Raw genomic sequence first — 22777 nt, 5'->3', positions numbered from 1 at the left:
TATTTGTTAGAAATAGATTTGATATTTGTTTGTTAATGAAGCAAAAGATAATACAAAAAAGAGATTGAAGGATGATAAAGTGCAAAGATTAGAAGACATTTCTCTAAACTATTAAGATAAACGAATCAGTCAAAATTTATACTATGCAAACTTCTTCAATGAAAAAATATAGTCAGGCTAGTTTAAAATGAACTAATATGTCAAAACAAATTCTTCAAATTTGTCTAGATTTCTCTGTTTTTATAAGTTTGAACTTGATTCAAATTTAGTTTGTACTTCATTTATTTAAATCCAATTCAAATTTATTGATTATTTGAAATTTTACTAAGTTTAATATTTTAAAATTGTTGTTTGATATTATTCACAAATTAATTTTTTTTATGAATATTAATGAATTGAATATCAAATTTATCCATTTAATTTAATAAATTGTTTAAATTTATTTATTTAATTGACTTACTTACAATCATTTACTTCATTTACAACTTAATATAAACATAATTCACAACATCAAGTTAGAATTTGCATGATATTAATAGTTGACTCTGTTCGAAAGTCGAGGAGGTGGATGTTGCGACATAGCGCTCTTGTTGACCTTCGAGGGACTTTGCGCTCGTCTGCAACACAAGCAACGTTAATGCCGAGCCAAAGAAGGGATCCCCGACGATGGTCCTCCGGCGCTCAAGTCAGTCTCCGGCGAAACAATAAGCAAAGAGAACTGTAGTGCAACTGTAGAGATCGCGAGAAAAGCATAACTCCGCTGATGCATGGACCCCCCCCCCCCCTTTATATAGGTTACTGTAGTGTGTGTGTGCACACTTCTTAAAACGGACACGTCATCCCAAGCTTTCCCTGAAGAGACATGTCATTAAAGTGTCCCTGACACAGTACCTTAATAGGCCAAGCATATCTCTGAAATGACAGTGGAAACTTCCGCCGTATGATCTTCTGTCTGACCAAGCCGCCCGTCGGCGGCACTAACTCCCAAAAAAATGTCGAAGGATATCCTGCTGTGTTTGTTGCTCAGCCGAGCGGAATGGACGTTCGGCTAAAAGTCCCCTGTCCCAGTGTCGTCCCTTACTGGGCCGAGCGGGATGGTCGTTCGTCTGGAGTTCGTTGTCTGGTTGATGAATCTACTACTTGGTCGAGCGGGGTAGCCGCTCGATCGATACTTTCACTGTCTGATTGTTGCACGTGTATCTAGATCGAATGGGATAGCCGCTCGACCATGACTCTACTCCGTTGATCTGGGCATTGATGTAAGGCCGATCGAGATAGTCGCTCAGCTTGCTTTTGCAGACACTTGACGTTCATTCCTGTCTTGAGCGTCTTAACCAGCTAGTGGTCGAACTAGTGATGATATCGGATCGGGCCTCTGACGAACCACTCACCCGTCCGATCAGTGATAGGAACATTGATTGACCGTCTTAACTTTGACATCCATTGTGACAAAAACCTTTTCCCAAGATGAGTCCCTCCTTATAACTTATAACCGCATCAGTTACTAATGGTCTCAATCAAGTTTTTATTAAGTACAATAATTAGTGTTTAAAAGAACTCTGTATCAGCCTCAATAAAATATACAATGGCACATAATCAATCAAATCTTTTTTAAAAAATATCCAATTTATTTACTGAAAAAATAACTGCATGTCTCATGTGCATGTAACTCGACGGCAATAATTCAGGAAGCAAACATGACGCAGAAAGAATGCGAGACTTATATGAGATTCTTGTTGAACAATATACAATGCTTCCTTCATAAGAATGCTAACTTAGAAAAGAGAAACATTGGCAAATCTTGTAACGCCTTAAAACAATCTAACCGGCTGGCCGTAGGTAGCTCTTGAAGGAGTTTGCTTGGATCATTTGTTGCGCAGGCACTTTCCACAGCTCACTAGCTTCGACAGAGACCGGGATTTCCTTGTCTTCTTCTTGACGTTGAGCAGCTGCAAAGAGGTTGTTTAAGATACAAGGAACCATAACTGAACTAAATGGAAATGAAATATATCTGTTCCAGGTAAAAAACAAAACAAAAGGTTTTAGGGAAAATAGTTATTTCTTTAGGGAGCAGAAATCTGAAGCTTGAAAGTAACAATCACCATGCCAGTTCTCTCAACCGCAGATGCTGAACAGTTCACAAATTAGTATTACCTGGGTTCGGGGTGTCCTAGAAGCTTTCCAACAAAGCAAGCTTCTTGATCTAGGCTCCAATCTCCTGCAGGATAAAGGAGATTCTTGAATTAAATTTGAGAAATTTGTTGCAAAATATTGCCATGCAAACAAGTACAGAGACGAACACTAAGCATATTCAATATTTGGATGATACCTGTTGAAGCTACATATATACAGGTAAGTTCATGGAATGATTGGAAAATTGTTAAACTTTTCAAACTAGGCAAAGTTGGGAATTGGATATTAGGCACGCCTAATTTCATAAATGTCCAATGAGTGCACCTTCCTTGAGTAAATATGACCTATAAACATCTATCAAGGTGGTCTTGCGCTTCCACTTCAATTTGTTGATGTCCATCAAGGTGAAATGATAATCATCCATTGGTCAAAATGCAAGATTGAGAGTATCATTGTGCTCTTGAAACTCCCAAGAACTCATTCATGTCCTCACATTTTCATTTAAACTATCATAAGTCCATCAGGATGAAACCTAAGACCATCATTGTACTTTTGGAGTTCCTAGGAACTTATACATGCTCTTAACACTTGCTTTTTGAGCGGTGTAGTGTACGTTCATCACTTTAATGAACCTCTACTACTAAAAATGCAAGTATGAAACCACTAGTGCATGCCCATCATATCATGTCTATCAAGGTGAAATGGTCCATTTCACCTTGATCAATCCATAATGGTCTAAAACTCTAAATGCAAGTATGAAACTAGTACTATGCTCCTGAAAGCTCCAAGAACTAATTGATCATTTCACCTTGATGGGCATGCATAGGTTGAAATGCAAGTATGAAAGTACCAATATACTCCTGGAGGTCCTAGGAACTCATCTATACCCTTAAAACTTTCATTTTGGCCATTATAAGTCCATCAAAGTGAAATGGTTTCTGAATTTAGACCTATGCAGGTCCATCTAGGTGAAAATGATCATTTCACCATATAAAAATTTATGTCAACATGTTTATTCAATTGAAATAGATGGTACCTAGCGTGTAATGAGATAACTAGGTGAAATGGGAGAAGCTATTTTGGGATTTTATTCTAGAGAGGTGTGCTCATTAGGTCATCTAGGTGCATCTGGCGATCAATTTTCAACTTTCAATGTGTGCTTTGGAAACTTTGCCTTAAAAATTCCATGTCAAAAAACAACTTGAATCTTGCCTAACCAATGATTATGGCAAACAAAGTTAACAAATATACTCAGGTTAATATATTTGCATGCATTACAACTATAGGCAGATTTGTGAATGAACTGCTTGTGATTAATATTCGTGCCGCATGTTTATAAATGCAGGAACGGATACTAGTGAACTGATTTCCATTGCTCCAACCTCACTGATCAATTACTTCCTGTGTTCGAAACATGGATCTTAAAACAAATGCATGGAGCTGTAAGCTAATGTCTTGAAAACTACTACTTGTATATGTGAAACATAGACAATCAAAGTGTACAATGGTTCCTATATCGGAGAAACATCTCTATTATAGTAGACTGTGCTACAAGAACAAACAGGTAAAAGCACTAGGAAGAAAGACATATTACTCACAAGTTCTCCTGTTCAAGTTTATCAGCTATTGAGATTGCTTTGCGTCTTGACCATCCACCTTGCTGAGAATGACCTTCTGCCCGTTGAATAACATGTGCAAGAGATACCTTTCCTCGAACTAAGCTTTTTCTTCGATTTTGGTCATCTTGATTCCTTCCAGAGAACGGAACCAAATTATTTTGTTGTTGGGAAGTGGATGCTTCTTCCCATATATGTTCAATTCCCTTTTCCTTTGATCCCACAGACTTCCTTGTTGGCTCATGTTCATGAGGTCCAACTTCAATTATATCATCCTCTGTCATGACATGGGGACCAGTGTGCAGCCATCTAGAATGACTTGAGCCAACCCTCCTAAGAACACTTTCTTCTATAAGCTTCTCAGTAAGATTTGCAGGGCCTGAATAAACAGTAGCTTGATTTTTCACATACTTCTTCTTTGCTGGCATCTTAGAAGAACCACTCTCCAAATCAGGCAAAAGAGGAGCAGTTTGGGCAGCTGGCCTAAATTTGTTCTCATATTTACATCTGAGCTCAAGTATTACAGGAGAGGCAAGAACAGATTCGAAGGCTTGTAAAATCTGCCCTCTGAACTTTTCGGCTCTTGATCTATTTGCATTTGAGCTGAATGCCAACTGCACTGTAGGAGCTACATTGGGAGAATGGAATAACATCAGTCAAATAAATTATTTTGCTAAAGAAACCTAAGACCCTATTTAGATGAGAATTCTTCTTTCAAACATAAATGTATGGCAACCATCAATTCAAACATGGGTAGTCTAGTAGTTCAAGCTTACAAATTCTAAACACAAGCATTTTATAAATGAGTAACAAGCCGATACAGAAAAACAGCATATCAGACAAATTCCACTTGTATGTCTCCACATTGAACATTCTCAAAGTACAATTTCACACTGACACACCCTTATTGGGTAAAATCTCCAGATGTTGAGGTTTCTAGAAGAAACAAGAACTTATAAACGAGTTATAGCCTAATAAGCATCATTTTTAACACTTATTAGGCAATATTCTCTGTGCTGAGAATTTCAAACCATCACAAACATTTTTAAATGAATAATAAGCCCATAAATCATAGAAAAGCAGCAAACCAGACAAATTCGACTTCTATACCACCTCCATATTGAACATTCTCAAAGAAATTCAATTTCATACACTTATTGGGCAATAATCTCCAAGTGTTGAGATTTCTAACAGAAACAAGCACTATTAAAGGAGTCATAACCCATAAATCACAAAGAAGCAGCATGCCGGACAAATTCCATTTGTATACCACCTCCACATTGAACATTCTCAAAGAAATTCAATTTTAACGCTGATACAGTTAAATGATGGAAAAGATTGTTAAATCATTAGCAGTATAAGATTATCATCTATTATGGACCTGGGGACTTGAATGTGAATACCATAAAATATCAGCAACTAACTCTACAGACATTTTCTAGATTACTCAAAATGCTAGTCATGTAGGATGCCTTAATACCCTGAGGTTTAATAGTTTTTTCAAAATCCCCCATGGTTTCGTTAATGTCAGAACACTCGCTGATGTTTATTATTTTGATGTCAAAATGCCCCTTCTCTAGAAGATACTTCTTTTGCCCTTCTAAACAAACCAAGGATATTTTGACAACAAAATGAAAGTGTTAGGGGAGCTTTTGACATTTCTTAAGGCCCATTTTGAAAAATTCGTTAAACTTTGTAAGGCCATTTTGAAAATTACCCTCGTTTTCATTCTACTAGTTGTAGGAAACCTAGTAAAAGGTAGACCAATTCTTAGGAGACTAGCCTAATATAGGGTTTATCAAGAGATCCTCTACAATTGCTTCATTTGTTCAAATTTAATAAAAGCATTTAGTTACCACGGCAGGGTACCATGGTGCATATTGTTTGTAGATAATATTGTTTTGTTATATGAGACAAGTAAAAGAGTAAATATTAAACTCAAATCTTAGTGAGAGATACTAATAGTGAATAGTTTTAGACTTAGTAGAGTAGAGACAAAATATATTGAATTTAAGTTTAGCAATATTAAACATAATGAGACAATTGTTAAAATAGGAGATGATGAATTATGTAGAACTAAGAGCTTAAAGTATTTAGGATCTTTTTTGCAAAAAGATGGAGAAATTGAGAGAGAGGTCTTACATTAAATACAAAAAAGATGATTTAAATAGAGGAGAGCATAAGGTGTGGTGTTCCATGCGATCGCTATGACAAAAGATGAGAGTTGCAAAGATAAAGATGTTAAGGTGAATGTGTGGGCATACGAGGATGGATAAGATAAGTAAGATGGTACGGGCATGTACTTAGACGACCAATAAATGCTCCGGCGATGTGAAACTATGACAAATATGCACATCAAATGAGGAAGAAGACAAAAAAAACTTGTTAGCAATAATAAAATAAAATAAAATGTATTTAAATATAGATGATGATATAATAAAGGATAGAGCCTAATGGCGTAAAAGAATCTATATAGTCGATCCCACCTAGTAGGATAAGACGTTGTTGTTGTTGTTTTACTAGTTCTAGGAAACTCAGCAAAAGCTAAACCAAGACTAGGCTATCATAGGGTCTATAAAGAGACCTACTATTGTTTCATTCATTCAAGTTTTTATTAAGATGTTTAATTTTCTACAACTCCCTTCTCTTTGTGAGATGGTCAATGGAGGCACATAACCTGTGCAAGTGTTGATATGATTCATGCATATCATATAATGGTAAAAAGCAATGCTAAAGGTGCAATTCAAACTTTAGAAAGACTTTTTTTGTATAAGAACATCAAGAATATTATAGTAAAACTTTGCTATTTGGTATACTAAAAATTGGGCTTTAACTTACCAGCACCTAAGCTAACTGAAATTAATTTCCCTTCATGGTACAAGAACTGCTTTAATGTGTCTGTTGGGATATGATCTAGTACTGCTCGCCATATCTTTTGAGTATCTCTGTCTCTTTTCATGGTGCTATATATGTCACTTTTCTTAATAGCATCACTGGACTGTATTATATTATGTGAGGCCTGATCACCATGCTGCCAGTTTACATCAGTAACTGACATATGTTGTTTTGCATCATTAGCACATTCGTCATTGGTGTATCCTTGACGAACACCTTGTGAAAAATTCCTGTGCACAAGTTGCATATCTCCCTGCTTGTTCGTAGAGTCCCTATATCTCTCTCTCATGGATTGATTATTTAGCACCACTGGACTGTGATTTAGACTTCTGTCTGTCGAAGAACTAGGAAGCAAGTATTGCTGATCAGGAGCAAGTTGAAGAAGAGCAGCAGTTAGCCATGTCAGTTTATCACTTGATGCCCTTAGCTGTTTTTCAGCTTCAGACAGTGCCCTGAGGGCCTGACGTAGCCTCTCCATGTCTTCCTTGGATACTGAAACCAATAAATAATAAATAACACAGAAATATGGTTGAGTTACTGCTAATGATTTTCAATGACCACAAACCAGAACTAGGTGTTTCACAATGGAAGCAAATTCATATGACCTGGTACAAGTTCTTTTCCTAACAAAAATAACAATCTACTATACAATGTCAATTCTCTTGATCAGGTCACATAACTAGGTGATACCAAATGCATAGAGAGGTTTTACTCACAAGTTGGCTGGCGGAAAAATTTTCTCCGCAATCGTTCTCTTGTGAAGACATAACTACCAGCAAGAATATCAGTAATTATAGTTGCAAGCTGTGACATTAATGCAAGAGGATCTACCCCAGTTTCCATAATCCCTCTTAAGCTCTTGACAGTTTTCACAGTGTCTGCAGATAATGCCAAATCAAGCAAATCCACCAGTTTTTCATCAGACACCAAACCAACCTGGATAGTTATTGCATAAATGTCAGGTGTTACATCGGGCGCATGAATAAATTATTATATCAAAGGACCGCATGTTCTATGCACTGCTAAAATTTCCAAGTTCAAAAAGGTATAATTGCATATCATTGTTTGCATAACATGCTAACAAAAGGCTGAAAACAGCTAATAATAATAATAATAAGGAAGGGTTGAAGAAACTAGAAAACTAACACTCAGTAATCTGAAATTTATATTTGGGATGAACAGAAAACATGACTTCTGATTCATTCACCTTTCAAATTTTCAACTCTTAACAGAAGATCAAATGTATAATGGCATTGACCATTGCAGTAAGATCATATGGTTAATTAGAAAAAAATATCCCAGAACTAGACAATGACAGATATTCTCCAACCGTGTCTTCATTCATAAGGGTTAAGCATCACAAATTCAAGAGTTACATCTCATTATAAACAAAAATAAATTACTCAGCATTCATCACTCGAGCACCAAGGTGATGGAAACTTACTAGCTCCTGCACAAGCGGAACAGAAATTTTCTTCCCAAGTAAACTTAACTGATCAAGAGTCATTTCAGCATCTCTTAAAGAACCATCAGATCTTGATGCTATAAGTTTCAAAGCTTCCTGTTCAATTTCAAGGCCTTCGCTGGTTGCAATCCATTGTAAAGTAGATATGATATCAGAGTCTTTCACTTTCGGGAAAAAGAACTTTTGGCACCTAGATACGATGATATGAGGTAAACAATCAAGATTTGAACAGATAAGTACAAAAACTACATGCCGTGATACCCGATCAATAACTCTTGAGATGGTGCTCCATAAATTAGAATGCAAACTATCGCAATCATCCAGAATGAAAACCCTATAAACTGATGACCTTGGTAACAACATCACATCAAAGGCATCTTTAATGCTCTCAAAATCAAAATTACCAAATGGTCCCACTTCCAATATATCTCTGCTCTTGCCTAGATTACTTGAAATGCAGGAACTACAAACATCACAAGGTTTTGGAACCTCCACAGAAAGGCAATTCAAAGCTTTAGCAAAAATACGAGCACAAGATGTCTTCCCTGTCCCATGAGGTCCATAAAATACATAAATCAACCCAACTTTTCTTCTCAAAATGGCATTGGAAAGAGCTTGAATGACCAAGTTCTGTCCCACAAGATCTTTGAATGTTTTTGGCATGTACTTCTGTGTTAGGCTTTTGTGCCTTAAATGGTTTAACCGTCTAGGTCTATGGTGTCCTGATCTTGATTCAGATGCAAGGTCAGAGTCTCTGTCATGCCTCAAACTATGATTGGAGAAAATTTCAAGCTCTCCTGAATAATCCGCTGGTGATAAATGGACAGCACCATTGTACCGAGATTCTGGTCCCTCAACTAGCAATGGTAAAACTTCAGAATCTGAGCTTGTTGATGGAGTAAGGTGATTGGATGCAGTGGCTACATTCGAACTATTTCCTTCTCTTTGTGGAACAGGGCCTTCAGCCTTTTTCATTCTAGAATCAGATAGCCCACAGGACAGACTCCTCCCAGCTATATCAAGAAATGACTTACCTCGATGATGAATCCTTGACCAATTCCAAGGGATTCCACATACATTTCTATGATTCTGTGAAACCTCCAGCTCAGTTTCTTCTTTAACATTCTCCAGATGGCATTTCTTTTTCTTTGATACTTGTGCTACTGAATTTGATATAGGGAAATTATTGTGAGTACAAACAGGGCCGCGTGCTCGCCTTGATCCTTTCAGCTTGCGCTTCTTCCCTTTGAATGATCGACGATTTTGCTCGTGAATGCTTTCTACTGGTTCATTCCTCCCTTTACCATGCTCAAGATAATTAGAATCTTTTTGAACTCCTTCAGTTTGTTCTACGACTTTCTTAGGTCGAGCAATCTCTTCATTAGTACTTTGACCAACCATTGATTGAGTATCCACTTTCTCCAACGTATCATTAAAAGCAGCATGTTTCATGGACAATCTATCACTTCTGTGACTTTTTCTACTAAGCTCTTCTCCTTTATCTACTTCCTTATACTTACCTCTCTCATCTAAATCATAAACATCAAACGCTTCCAATGCAGTAACCTTTGCTGTTGCTGTATTTCCTATAAGTGGTGAACTTATGGACAACCTCATCCCCTCATCTCCTCTGTTGACCTCCTCCTGCTATTGGTAGAACCATCCTTTGTAATTTTCCTAGCAAAACCTCCAACAACATAAGGGGAAATCTGTGAACGAGGGCTAGTTGAGGGGTCTCTCAGCGACCTCGACTTCTGGAAGACGATGAGATCCCTCATCAGGGACCTCTCTGCTGAGTTGGGGCTGTGACGGTGCATGTGGTTCTTCAAATGTATGCAGTTGGTCAGATGTACATGGTTGCGAAGATGATCGCTGATGGCACCATACTCTTCCTTTAGATGGCTGCTAATATTGCTACCTGTTTCATCTTTAATGGAAATTCTATGGATGGCCTTAGTCATGATCAAAGACTAACCAAATCTTGTATTTGCAAAAAAAGACATGAACAAATGCTTCACATCACCAATAGCTGGAAGATGATTCTAGGGCATAATGCCCAGTTGATTACAACCAAATAAACCCTAGTGCCGGAGAAAAAAATCCATCTTTTACACAATCCCCATATCAGCATAAAGCGAGGTACAGATTTCACCTGAAATGGTAAACAAGCAAACACTCAATAAACAATATTCTTTTTTTTTTAAAATGAGGAGAAAATGAAAAGGCAAACGAAGGTGAGTTAGAATTCAAACTCAAGCGGTTTCAAGTTAACCCCAGAAATATCCTTTTAATAAGCGTATAGCCAAAAAAGTGAAACAAAATATACCAGAAATGCAAGGAGAAAAGACGAAACCTCACCCGTAGTCGGAAGCAAACATAGAACCCTAAGAAGCAACCACCACTCGATGCCTCCGGCGACCTTAGTTCCCTACCCGTCCACACTTTTTTCCACACGCAGGACTTCCAAGTGCGAGGACTAACCCAGTAAGTCCCCTACTTCGAGTCGATCCCGAGATCCAACGCCGGGAGAAACGGTGGGGAATGAGAACCGACACACGTGACCCGATCGAGCGACCCAACAACCGCAGAACGGGATCTCCGCCGCTTCCATACCCCCGTCACATGAACCTCGCACCCGATCTCCTCGTAGCAACGAGAAGCAGATCGAGAGAGAAAGAGAGAGAGAGAGAGAGAAGTGGAAGGGTGGAAAGAACCGTTGCGGCCGCAGACGGTGGCGTCGTTTTGTATGAGCGCGGTGAGCGCCTCCGAGGCGAGAGCAGTCCCCGTACAGTGCTCTTTGTACTAGCAGTAAATTATTAGGACGACAAATAAATAATTAATAAATACAAGGAGAAAACGACAAAATCATATTTACATTTCGCCCCGCAGTTCGCACAGCTCCTAAGGTGCTCAGTTCTCAGAGCGACACTCCTACTATTAGAATTCTCATCCCGATGCCCCTCGATTCTTTAATAGCTCAGGGAGCATTATGACAACGGAGAAACTCTCGGGGGTGGGTTGAAAACATCGGGGACAGTTTTTCGGCTTGGAGAGTGACGTGTCGTTTAGTGGGAATCATTACATCAATGAATAATTTAAAGAGCCGCATCGAGAAATAGATAACGCCCCGATCCGTAACCGCATTAATTAATTTAGCATTATGGAAGGACTCATTTTCAAAAATATTATTTTCAAATAACTCTCCAATAATTTTTAATATAATTAAAAATAGAAATGTAAATGAACCAAACGGTTCACGAGCTATTCGGAGCTCGATTCGATAAAAAATTCGTTCGAGTTCATTCGTTTATTTTATCGAGCCGAGCTCGAGTTTAAGGATATTCGACTTGTGAGCTTGCGAACATGTTTGTTTATAGGCTCGCGAGACAAAAAAAAAATCAGTCTTAAAACGAGCCTTAAAACAAGCCTTAAACCGAGCCAAAAAATAAACTCTAAAATGAGCCAAAAAATAAGTTCTAAAACAAGCTTTAAAATAAACTTTAAAATGAGCAAAAAAAACGAGCTTTAAAACGAGCCAAAAACGAACTCTAACGAGTCCGAAAACGCGTCTGAGCTCGCTTAACGAGTTAGGCTCGTTAACTTTGATAATCGAGCTCGTAACGAGCCAAGCTCGAACTGTTCACGAGCTTGATAATTCTCTAACGAATTGAGCTCAAGCCTTGTGATAAAAGCTCGATTCGAGCTCGAGCCTAATACTGTTCGGCTCGATTCGACTCGTTTACATCCCTAATTAAAAAGTCCTGTTCTTCAAACAATCAAACGAAAAAAATAATTTCCAACAACTATTTTAGTAGCTTAGTTAATTTTAGATTTGAGTTAGTTAAAAGCTTAATTTGATTTTATTGATTTACCATCGCCTAAGCATTATTAGGAGAGTAAATTATCCTAAACTCCCTCTATATAAACTTAACTTCCTACGTGTCCCTATGTCAAAAAAAATCTATTCCTCGTAAAAATTATTTTTATTTGTTTCAACTTTCTAATTTACTTAATTGTCCTATTTTTTATATAAACAAATTTAAAATAAGATATAATTCCTCATAAATTTAGCACATTTAAATTATAATCTAATATATTTTTTATCAAATTGAGTATGACTCTTTTTTCGTCATAAATTGATTAATATATTCTATTCTAGTTAAATGGTGCTGAATTTAGGATGAATTATACTACTATTTTTATAAACAGAATTTTCACTACAAAAAATATTACAAATAATGCCGAAATCCTCAACTAAATAAAATTTAGTCAGTAATTACTAATAGATTTCAATTCCGTCGATATTCTCAGACGGAAATTGTATCAGTCGATAATTATCAACTAAATAACAATTTACATTGGTAATTCCCGACGGAAAAAAATATCAATCGGTAATCGACAATTTGGCAAACGGGTTTAGAAGTTCTGGGTTAACGGGTTAAGGGGATTACTGACTGAATCATTATTCCGTCGGTAATTATAAACCCTAAATGCCTTTAGTTTACGAGTTCAGGGGGTAAACGGGTTTGGGTTGAACAAATTACCGACGGAATTAAAATTCCATCGATACGTACTGATGGAATTACATTTCCGTCGATAACCTCGATTAGAATTAGGGTATGCGACCTCCCTTTTCTCTCCGCGCGAACTTTCGGCTTTCTCGACGATCCTCTCCCCTCCATGCTCTCCGCGTCTAGCACTCCATGTCCAGCAACCTCGTGTCCTCTCCCGTTCTCAACGATCGGCAACCGGTGACTCAAGCAAGCTTTTCTCATCCCCAATGACGGATCTAGACAAATATTTAGAGGGGTGCTCAAAGAAGAAACTAAAAAAATGGAGTTACTTGTATAGGCACGAGTTTGTTTTTGTTTGATCTGGTTTTTTTGTTAGTTCAATTGCTTCTCCACTTTTACCCTATTGTTCTGTTTTGGTAATGTTGACTGGCTATATGTTTTGACAACGTTGGCTGTGGTTACACAATTTTGTTGTATTTGCCACTAGCAATAATGGAATTTAATAATACAGCAATAGGTCATTTCTTCTTTAATTTTTGTTTAAAATCTGTGCTTCCATTAATTGAAATCTGATAAAGTTGTCACAGTTACTCATGTTTTACGCACCTTTTCAAGGAGACATGCCTCTCAATTTTATCCTCCCTTTTATTCGGCCAAATACTTCCCTTTTATTTTTAAATTCATTAGTTTTTTTCATTTGGCCTCTCTCTTTAGCAAGAGGTATTAGCCTCTTCCTTTTCATTTTTGGTTTGGGGTGATATCTTGCGCCGTTGTTCCAAGATCGTCTTTTTCCACACCAAGATCATCTTTTTCCGTGCTAAGAACAATCTTTTCTTGATTTTCTTAATCTGCATGCTAATTTAATTTTTTGTCAAAAGCAAGGGGGTGCTTCCGCACCCCCCTCGCGCCCCCCCTGCATCCGTCGTTGCTCATCCCTCGTCTCTTCCATTTCACGCACACGCGCGACCATCGCAGGGCCTGCTCATGGCCGACCCGCCACCCTAGGCGGCTTCTCACGGCAGGGCGACCGCTGTAAGCGCCTACTCGCGGCAAGTCGGCCACTGCAAGCGCTTGCTCGCGGCAAGCCAGCCGTCGCAGGCGTCTGCTCGCGGCAAGCCAGCTGCCGCAGGCGCCTGCTCTCGGTAGGTCGGCCACCGCTGGCGCTGCTCGCGGCAGGCTGCCTGTCGCAGGCTGGCCGCGACAGGGCACTGCTCGCGACAGGCCAACTATTTTTGTAGTGTTCTATTATTTTTTATAGGTACAAAAAATCTAAAATGATGTACAATTTATTCTAAATTTAGCATCATTTAACTAAAATCAAGTGTATCAATCAATTAATTATGAGGAAAAAGAATAAGTTCAATTGGATAGAAAAAAATACTATGTGTTTAGTTTAAATGTATTACATTTAGAAGAAATTATATTTTATTTTAAACTTTGTGCACTTAAAAAAATAAAGATAATTAGGTAAATCAATGTGCATAGTTAAAAGGGAGTTTATATGGAGGGAGTAGGAATAAATTTTTTCCAATGCAAGGACTGAGGCTATTAAAAATTTTAGGATAATTACTGTTATTATGAACAGCAATAATCATTATTAATTGAAATATCTTAATATGTACTGACTATTCAACGACAAGCAGGCATTCTTTCTCCCTCTTTCGCTATCTTCTCTTTAGATATATATGTTACTCTAAATTCCTTTCCAACATGTTAAACATGTACCACATCATAGTAGGTCCCTCGTTTCTCCTCCTTTCCCTATCCTTCGTTTTATATTTGTCTTAAAATCCTTTCATATAATATTTTTCTATTGAATATGTTAAGTTAAATGTGGTTGTGGAATCTATTACTTATATCAAATGACCAAAGTCTTTTTTGGGCTCATCGAAAGTTATTAGACAAGGCCGATCTTGGAGGAGGGACGACACTGAACGATGACCCTGGGCCCATAATTTGAGAGGGTCTAGTTTTTTTTTTTTTTAGTATTATATATTATAAGCATGTAATTATGGTCTTGAATAGTTGGATCCAAATTCATATTTCAGAATCTTATGATATTGTCTTTTACTTTTATCTTTTTAGATATGTAATTGGGACCTTAAATAGTTGAGGCCTAAATTTATTTTGGACTTTATTTTTTTTACCTCGGACCCCTTTTGTAGAAGGACCGGAGCTATTATTAGAGGAGGTCTTATGCCTAAGTCAAGTCTAAATAATTATATATATAAAAAAGACAAAGTTATGGTTTGATACATAACCCCTTTTATACTTTTATCATCTCTAGCTGTATTAAAGATGCACTCTTAAACTCTAACGGCCTATTGGGTCTCGGATTGTTAGTAGTGTAAATTCCGTCCCCTATTGGATCATGGATCTTGGGATCTTGGATCGGGTTGAAAGGGTATCTTATCAGTCCAGTGAGTTTAATGATTGATAATTAGACCGCACCCTACAAATGTAATTTGCCTTAAATGCCAATGTTTTTTTGGGATAAATCCATAAATGCTTGCCAATTATAGGAAGAGGCATCCAAATCTCAGCTCTCTTTCGTGAATTGAATGCGTGGCTCCCATTTATTGGACAGAATCCCCGAACCGTGGTCCCGGTAACTATTCCACCACGCACCTTGCAATCTTCGACAAAAGTGCCCAGACAATGCTGAAATTACAAAAGATGATGTTTCGACAATATGCACTCAGCGTTGAAATCCCAAGAAAGTAAAGGGGGTGAAATGCAATTTTCTCGGTCATTTTTGTTGGTGCATGAAACTCACATCGAAGCGCGTGCGTCTCGAGCTCTGTGAGTCTGCGCGTCACGTGCTGGCATGGTTCCAAATGAGGTCCTTCCATGTAATTTTTTAAAATAGAGAGGTCTCAATTGCATGCCTTTTCTATTTCTTTCATTAAATAAAATATTCAAAAAAAAAAGTCGGTTCCCAAGTTCCAACCTCTTATTTTTATCTATTTCCAATTAAAAAAGTTTTTTTTAATTAAAGAATTTTTTTAATTATTGCATACCAATTAATACAATTATCATCCAATTTTAGATTGCTTGTTGATGTTTGGGGAAATTTTTACTTTGCCCCTATGTTTTAAGTTTGGATAAAATTTTAAAAAAACACCTTTAATTTTATGATCATCAAAAAGGAAATTGTATATTGAAAAATTATCACAAAAAAATTCCATCCTAATTTTCCATCTCAAAATATCTCTTTTTACTAAGCTAGTCCAACACTGTTAATTTTAGCTAAAAATGCTCTAATACTAATTTAAATTGTTCTAACACCTATGAAAATTACTTCAGCATTAGTCAAAACTATACTAACATAAATAAAATTGCTTTGACATGGACAAATACTACTCTCATATTAATTAAAATTACTCTAATATTGATTAAATAATTTCAATTTAATACGAGTAATTTTAACCAATGTTAGAATATTTTTAACTAAAATTTTAAAATTCCTCAATATTATAATAGTTTTTATCCAAAATACTACAACATTGCTTAACGAATTAAGAATAAAAAATATAATAATTTAGAAACAAATTAGGATGAAATATTTTTTTTGACATTGTTTGCAATATAAGATGTTTTTTTTATGATAATGAAAATAAGAGGTGTCTTTTGATGTTTGCCCGTTGGATTTTATTTATAATCATGTTCAAACACTAATTTAGTAAAACATAATAATAATCTTCGAGGTTATTTATAAAAACAGTGAGTTATAAGGGGCAAAATGAAATTGTGGAATGTGAATATGTTCCTTCTCGTTTGACACTGTCCTATGGCCTAATCATTATTGTTAACGTTAATGATGTCTTTGACCGAAATCCAAGTAATAAAGTGCTAAGTACTAATGACAAACTAGGGATTGTTTAATTACTTTGTGAACATTTTAATTTAATTTTTAATTAACTCTCTTTTGGATTTACTTAATTCCGTTTTAATTTTCTCTTTTAATTAATTATTACATGTCAAGTTTACAATTTATCCTTTACCTCTCTTTTATTTAAATTTTAAATTTGCAATCAGTTCTTTCCTTTTTATTTCGAATCATTAATTTCCTCTTATTCCAATTTGTTTTCCTTTTGTGTTGAATTTACAATTGATTCTCTCCTTAAATTATGAGATTTTAAAATTTGCAAGTAGTTTTTTTTTCTTCTCTTCTTTTATTTAAATTTAGAAATAATTCTTTGATATCATGAGTTTACTAACTTATACATAAAATATAAATAATATTTATTTTACTTGGTTTTATTGTTTAATTGATTTTTCTTTATTATTGGATTTCAAATTTTTAATTAATTATTTTTTTATTTTAAGTTTGCAATTAATTTTTTCCTCTTATTAAAAGAAACTCCAACATCTTTTTTCAAAATTATATCTTAGTTTTAATATGAAATCTTCCTTTAATTTTAAGTAAAAATCAAAAAGATCTTTCTATTTTTTAAAAAAATTGTTTATTCTTAAATTTTTCTTAGGGCGTTTTAAATCAAGATTTTTTTTCCAAATTATTTCTAAGTTAACTCGACATAATTATTATTTTTTACTTTATTAAAACTATAAAATTATATTTTATAAGTTAAAATTTACTATTATAATTATTTTAGTTCATAAAGTTATTTTTATAAATTTAAACTTTTTGGTGAATAGAGATTACAAGATTACTTTATCCAAACTAAATCTTAATTTTTTTTTTATTTTTTGCAATTGAAATGATTTTTTTAATATGTTAAATGTTTATAAAAAAATTATTGATTTTTATATAGATTTGATTGCAAACAATTCAGATTTCAATTACGGGTTAAGAATAAATCTGACCCATCAATCTAACCTTTTGAAATAAAAGTGATGAATTATTTTTAAAAAAACTTTTTTTAATTCAGTTATTCAGATTTAAGATTTTTGAGTTATGTGCAGACTTAATTCAGATTTTTTTTTTAATAAAATATTTGTTTTAACATAATCGAATTGACAACTCTAATTTTAATAATCTAAACCAAGAACTCTTTGTAGCAACATTTTAAAGTTGAGAAAGTTTTAATGAAGTCAAACATTGATACAATTTTAGAGAATTCCATGGTTGCATTCATCCAGTCATCCATAGATTTCCTTTTAGAAATATATATAATTTTTTTCAAAATAAATAATAAAAACATCTGATCTCACGTGCAATGACAACTGATGACGAAAATTGATGTAAAAGATTGAAAGAAATTTGATTTTTGGCAGAGACAATCTTCTTTTATCAGTGACATTAAACTACTTAAAGATGTATAAGATATAAACCACCAAAAAAATTTGTAGGAAGAAGCAGATGGCTTCCCTCGACAATTCTACTTCATGACTGAAACTTTGCTCGGAGTATCTACAACGGAGTCGAGAAACCATCAAAGAATCATCGGTGTTGGTTGACCAAAAGCATGCTGTTAGAGCGGATGATCCATGATCCATCCATTACGTTTCGACCTACGAATGGATCAGTACTCGAGAGACAGTGTAGGCTTGTCAGAGACATCGGGAGCATCAGGGAAGGAGGGTGAGTCCTCTGAGGCATCTGCAAGTGCTCCAAGCATGTGTATGACATCTGTTATGTCGTCCAGATAATACCTCGCCTTGCTTGGCTTCTGCCCCACAGTGCAGCCGAATATCGATGAGCGACGAGCTACTAGATTCTTCGATACTATGCTTGCGACGTCTTCAAACATGTCCTCGTCAGACCTATCGTCGCCAATGCATAACACGAAATCAGCTTGTCTGCCATTCTCCATCATTGAGGATAAAATCTTCTCCACAACTAGACCTTTGCTGACTCCCTGTAAAAGCAAGAAGAGCAAGTTAGATTGGAACAAGACAAGATCTTTTTTAACTGGACAAGAAATTCATCATATAGCCAGTACAGTGTTCAAACTTCATAACTGCAATAGGGCTTATTATGCCACAAGCTATTAATGTGGCTTCTGTCGTCACACAAGTTGTTTGTCTTAAGAGATACCAGATGAACAAACAAGAAGCATCTAGGATACTGTGGCATTCAAAAATAAATAAATAAATCAACACAAAAAGAAAAACATACCTGAGGTTTAACTTCCACAATGAAATTACCACTCTTCACTGATACTGGTTCATTTGCAAGTACACTTTCGAGATGATCGAGCATTTCCTTAGACTGAGTAGAGCCAAAGCCAGGGTCTGCATCTTGATGATGCCAAACTAAGGCACTCTTTTTAGTTTCTATATAAGACCCATCCGTGGACTCAGTATATAATTTCATAACTGGTTCAACAATTTGCATCCATTCAAAATCAGTGCTCTGGTGGCAGGTTTCCCATTCTTGGTCTCTCTTCCACCTGTAAATTAAAAACCAGACCATCATATTTGTTCTCTTGATCTAATTCACTGATGATTCACAAATGGAAGACTCAGCTCTCTTCTAAGATATACACAATAACAACTATTTGAATTAATCAGATTGCTTATTCCTGAACATTTGACAGTGTTTTTGCTGGCATATCATATATTGTAATAAACTCTATTTACAAAACAAATGTAGAAAAACTACAACCATATGTATTTAACATCATATCTTGTAAGGCATTGCTGTCTGTCGATCTAATTCACAGAATTTGCCCAACAAATATTGCAAAGGAAAAGCAAGAAGGAAAAGCAAGTAGAAGAATCATACCTAATGAAATAACCATGTTCTGCTGCAAGTCCGAGATTTTCACAAGGCATAAACCACTCCTCCAAACCTTCACGCCCTCTCCCGCTAACAATAAACACAACATTTTTCTTGTCTGCACATAGAGTTTTAATGATCCTGATAACCTCTGCGGTGGGTTTTTTGTTGAGAGACGTCTGTGGAACCAATGTTCCATCATAATCCAGCAAGATTGCCCTACTCTCCGCCTTCTCATATGCAGAGACAATCCCATCAATATGAAGCTTCCTAAAATTAGGATCGAGTGCCACCACTAGGAATCCAAATCCTAAGCCGGTTCCCCAACAATTTCTCTTGAAATGGTCCTTGCAAGACCTCTCCAAATCTTGCATGAAACTTCTTGACCAATAGGCAACATCATGTGTGCTGACATATCGATAATGCTTCTCATGCCTCAGTTGCTTCTCCCCATCAGAGATAGATATGGCTTCATTCATTGCTTCACCTGTAGTCTCTATGTTCCACGGATTCACACGAATGGCACCGCTCAGTGAAGGCGAACAACCAATGAACTCCGAGACCACCAGCATACTCTTCTTTGGGCTATCAAGCTTGACAGCATCACCCTTGGGTATCCCCTGCTTGCATACAATATACTCATACGGTATGAGGTTCATCCCGTCCCTGACGGCTGTAACCACAACACATTCTGCAATAGTGTAGTAAGCAATCCGTTCAACGACGGACACAGTGCGGTCGATGAAGATGACTGGGGTGTAACCGTCACTGCTGAAGGCACTATTGATTCTGTCACGGCTCTCCTTAATTTCACCTTCGATCTCATTGAGGTCCCTTCCATGGCCCCTAGCTGGATTGGCTATCTGGATTAGGATAGCCTGACCCTGCCATTTGGGATGGACCTTAAGCATGTGCTCAAAAGCGAGAAGCTTGAGGTTGATCCCCTTGAAGATGTCCATGTCGTCGATGCCAAGGAGGATGGTCTTACCTTGAAACTGCTGGTGGAGCTCGTTGACCCGCCACTCAAGGTCGGGGAGGCGAAGAACAGAGTGGAGCTGACCCATGTGGATGCCAACGGGCATGATCTTGATGCCTACAGTGCGGCCAAAGTATTCAAGGCCGATGTAACCGCGCTTGGACTGGTACTCGAGGCCGAGCATGCGACTGCAGCAGGAGAGGAAGTGGCGGGCGTAGTCAAATGTGTGGAAGCCAATGAGGTCGCAGTTGAGGAGTGCTTTGAGTATCTCCTCGCGTACAGGGAAGGTGCGGTAGATCTCGGAAGAGGGGAAGGGGGTGTGGAGAAAGAAGCCCATGCGGAGGCGATTGAACCGGCGGCGGAGGAAGTTGGGGAGAGCCATCAGATGATAGTCATGGATCCACACGTAGTCATCCTCGGGGTTGATCACCTCGATGATCTTCTGGAAGAAGTACTTATTGGCCAGCACGTAGGCCTGCCAAAGACCACGGTCAAACCGGCGGCCACCGGCGCCGCCGTGGTCGGCGGAGAAGGGGAGCATGTAGTGGAAAAGCGGCCAGATGTTGGCCTTGCAGAAGCCTTGGTAGAACCGGTCATGGAGATCCGGCGGCAGGAACGCAGGCACGCACTTGAACCGCTCAAGCAGCGTCTGCGCGACGTCTTCCTGCTCGTGCGCCTCCACATCGACCCTCAGCGAGCCGACATAGAGCACCTCCATGTCCTCCGGCAGCCCGTCCTTGAGCTGGAGCAGCAGCGAGTCATCATCCCACCCGAAGGACCACCCGCGCCCATCCGGCCGCCGCCGGGCGCGTATCGGCAACTGGTTCGCCACGATGATGATCCGCTCCTGCGCCGGCGACGACTGCACGTCCGACGCCACGCTGCTGGCCCGATCCTCCTCCTCCTGCAGGTCCGCCAGCGTCCCCGGCACCGTCATCACCCGCGGCATCCGCCGCGCCGCCCGCTCCCCGCCCATCCCCAACGCCGCGAAGTTCCCGGACGCCAGATCCAGAAGGTTCGCATACGATCTCGACATCATCTTTCCTAAAGAACAAAACACCCCAATCAAAATCAACTCCGCACTCGCCCGATCGAATAAACAAGAATCCTTACCAGGAACCAATGCAAGGACAGAAACCAATCAGGTAAGCGTACAATCCGTCTAAGAAATGAATCAAAGAAGATCAAGAAGGAAACGGCGCTCCCTTTGGATCGCAGATGTGGCGGCGTCGAGACGAGGAAGAAGGCAAAAGAAAAGAATCCAATCGGGGAAGGAACGGAAGGGGAAAAGTTAAAGGCGAGGGATGGACAATGGATAAGTATATAGGAGCGGGTGGGTGCAAGGAAGCAGGATAAGGTCGGCGGACGTGAGCTGGATTCACGCGGTTCCAAACCCACCCACTGCCATACCCGACTCGTCGCCCGGTGGAGAACGTGGCGGTCGTGGCCACACGTCTTGTGGAGCCCCCGGCCAGCTTGGCAAGCTTTGCGTGGGTAAATAACAAATAAATTCGAAATAGCGCACGTTGATCTGGTCCGGTTTAAAAAAATGAACCGACCCGGTCAAATTCCAATTCCACGGTCTCCGTTTTGGCGACCGGCGGCGACGGCGGCGATGCCACGCCGCGGAATTCGCGGCCGCCGCGCGGGCAACGTTGACTACGTTGACTTGTAATCAACGACGTGATTAAGTTAACCTAATTGATATGGAATAAAAATTATTTCTTAAAAAATATATATATAATTTTAAAGTGAGAAGGCATAAAATATATGGAAAATGAAATCGAATTAGATTCAAAATAATGCGTTGACATTCTACTCCAAACCGAAATAGACATATCACCGAAATATATTTTTATAAAAAGAAAAAAAAGATATAATTCTAAATCAACGCACTCTAATTGATGAACACAATCAAAAAATCATAAATACGTGTTGCCTATTATAACTATTTGATATAGACTAATATGATTTATTTTTTTTGGTATGCAATCACAAATATACCATTTACAATTTCTAAATTAATAAATTATCTTAAGCGCCATTTACTTTTAAAAAAATTACTAATTTAAATTTACTTAAAAAATAGAAGATTTACCCAACGTGCTTAATAAAAAACACATAATAAGCTATATATAAATTAAATAGATTTCAAACTACATCAATACAATTTTCTATTGATTCATTTAGATGTTTGTCTAAGCAAGTTATTAGACAATGATCATGGGATGAGTGCCCTACAATTTATATATTTATTTTTTTTAAAAAAAAATGCCTTTCATACTCATCAATCATTAAGTCATAAGGGTGAGCAACCTCCACTAAGAGAAGGAAAAGATGTTAAACGAGCCAATTAGCATAGCTCTAATAATAATTAGTGAATTAGTTAGGACATCATTGATCTTTATTAGCATTATGATTTGAGTATTAATGCATTAAAAGAGATGGGAGACCTAACTTATGATTAATGGATGATAAAGGACATATTCAATG

The 22777-nt window shown here is 37.6% G+C and overlaps 1 protein-coding gene and 1 pseudogene across 1 annotated transcript; both read right to left on the bottom strand.

The window, feature by feature from the left end:
• Positions 1-1607: 1607 nt before the first annotated feature.
• LOC122014499 lies at positions 1608-10901 on the bottom strand (annotated as a pseudogene).
• Positions 10902-17823: 6922 nt separating this feature from the next.
• Positions 17824-21579, bottom strand: LOC122014580 (probable alpha,alpha-trehalose-phosphate synthase [UDP-forming] 7). The gene is made up of 4 exons (XM_042570859.1): positions 21398-21579; positions 19315-21328; positions 18706-18979; positions 17824-18445 (listed from the first exon to the last, which is right to left on the bottom strand). Exons 2-4 carry the CDS (start codon positions 21321-21323, stop codon positions 18110-18112), a joined length of 2619 nt encoding a protein of 872 aa, XP_042426793.1. The 5' UTR covers positions 21324-21328; positions 21398-21579; the 3' UTR covers positions 17824-18109.
• Positions 21580-22777: the final 1198 nt, after the last annotated feature.

This window comes from Zingiber officinale, chromosome 8B (assembly GCF_018446385.1).
Source record: "Zingiber officinale cultivar Zhangliang chromosome 8B, Zo_v1.1, whole genome shotgun sequence".
Lineage (NCBI taxonomy): Eukaryota > Viridiplantae > Streptophyta > Magnoliopsida > Zingiberales > Zingiberaceae > Zingiber > Zingiber officinale.
The sequence above is the reverse complement of the archived record's forward strand: the minus strand, read 5'-3'. Positions and strand labels throughout refer to the sequence as shown.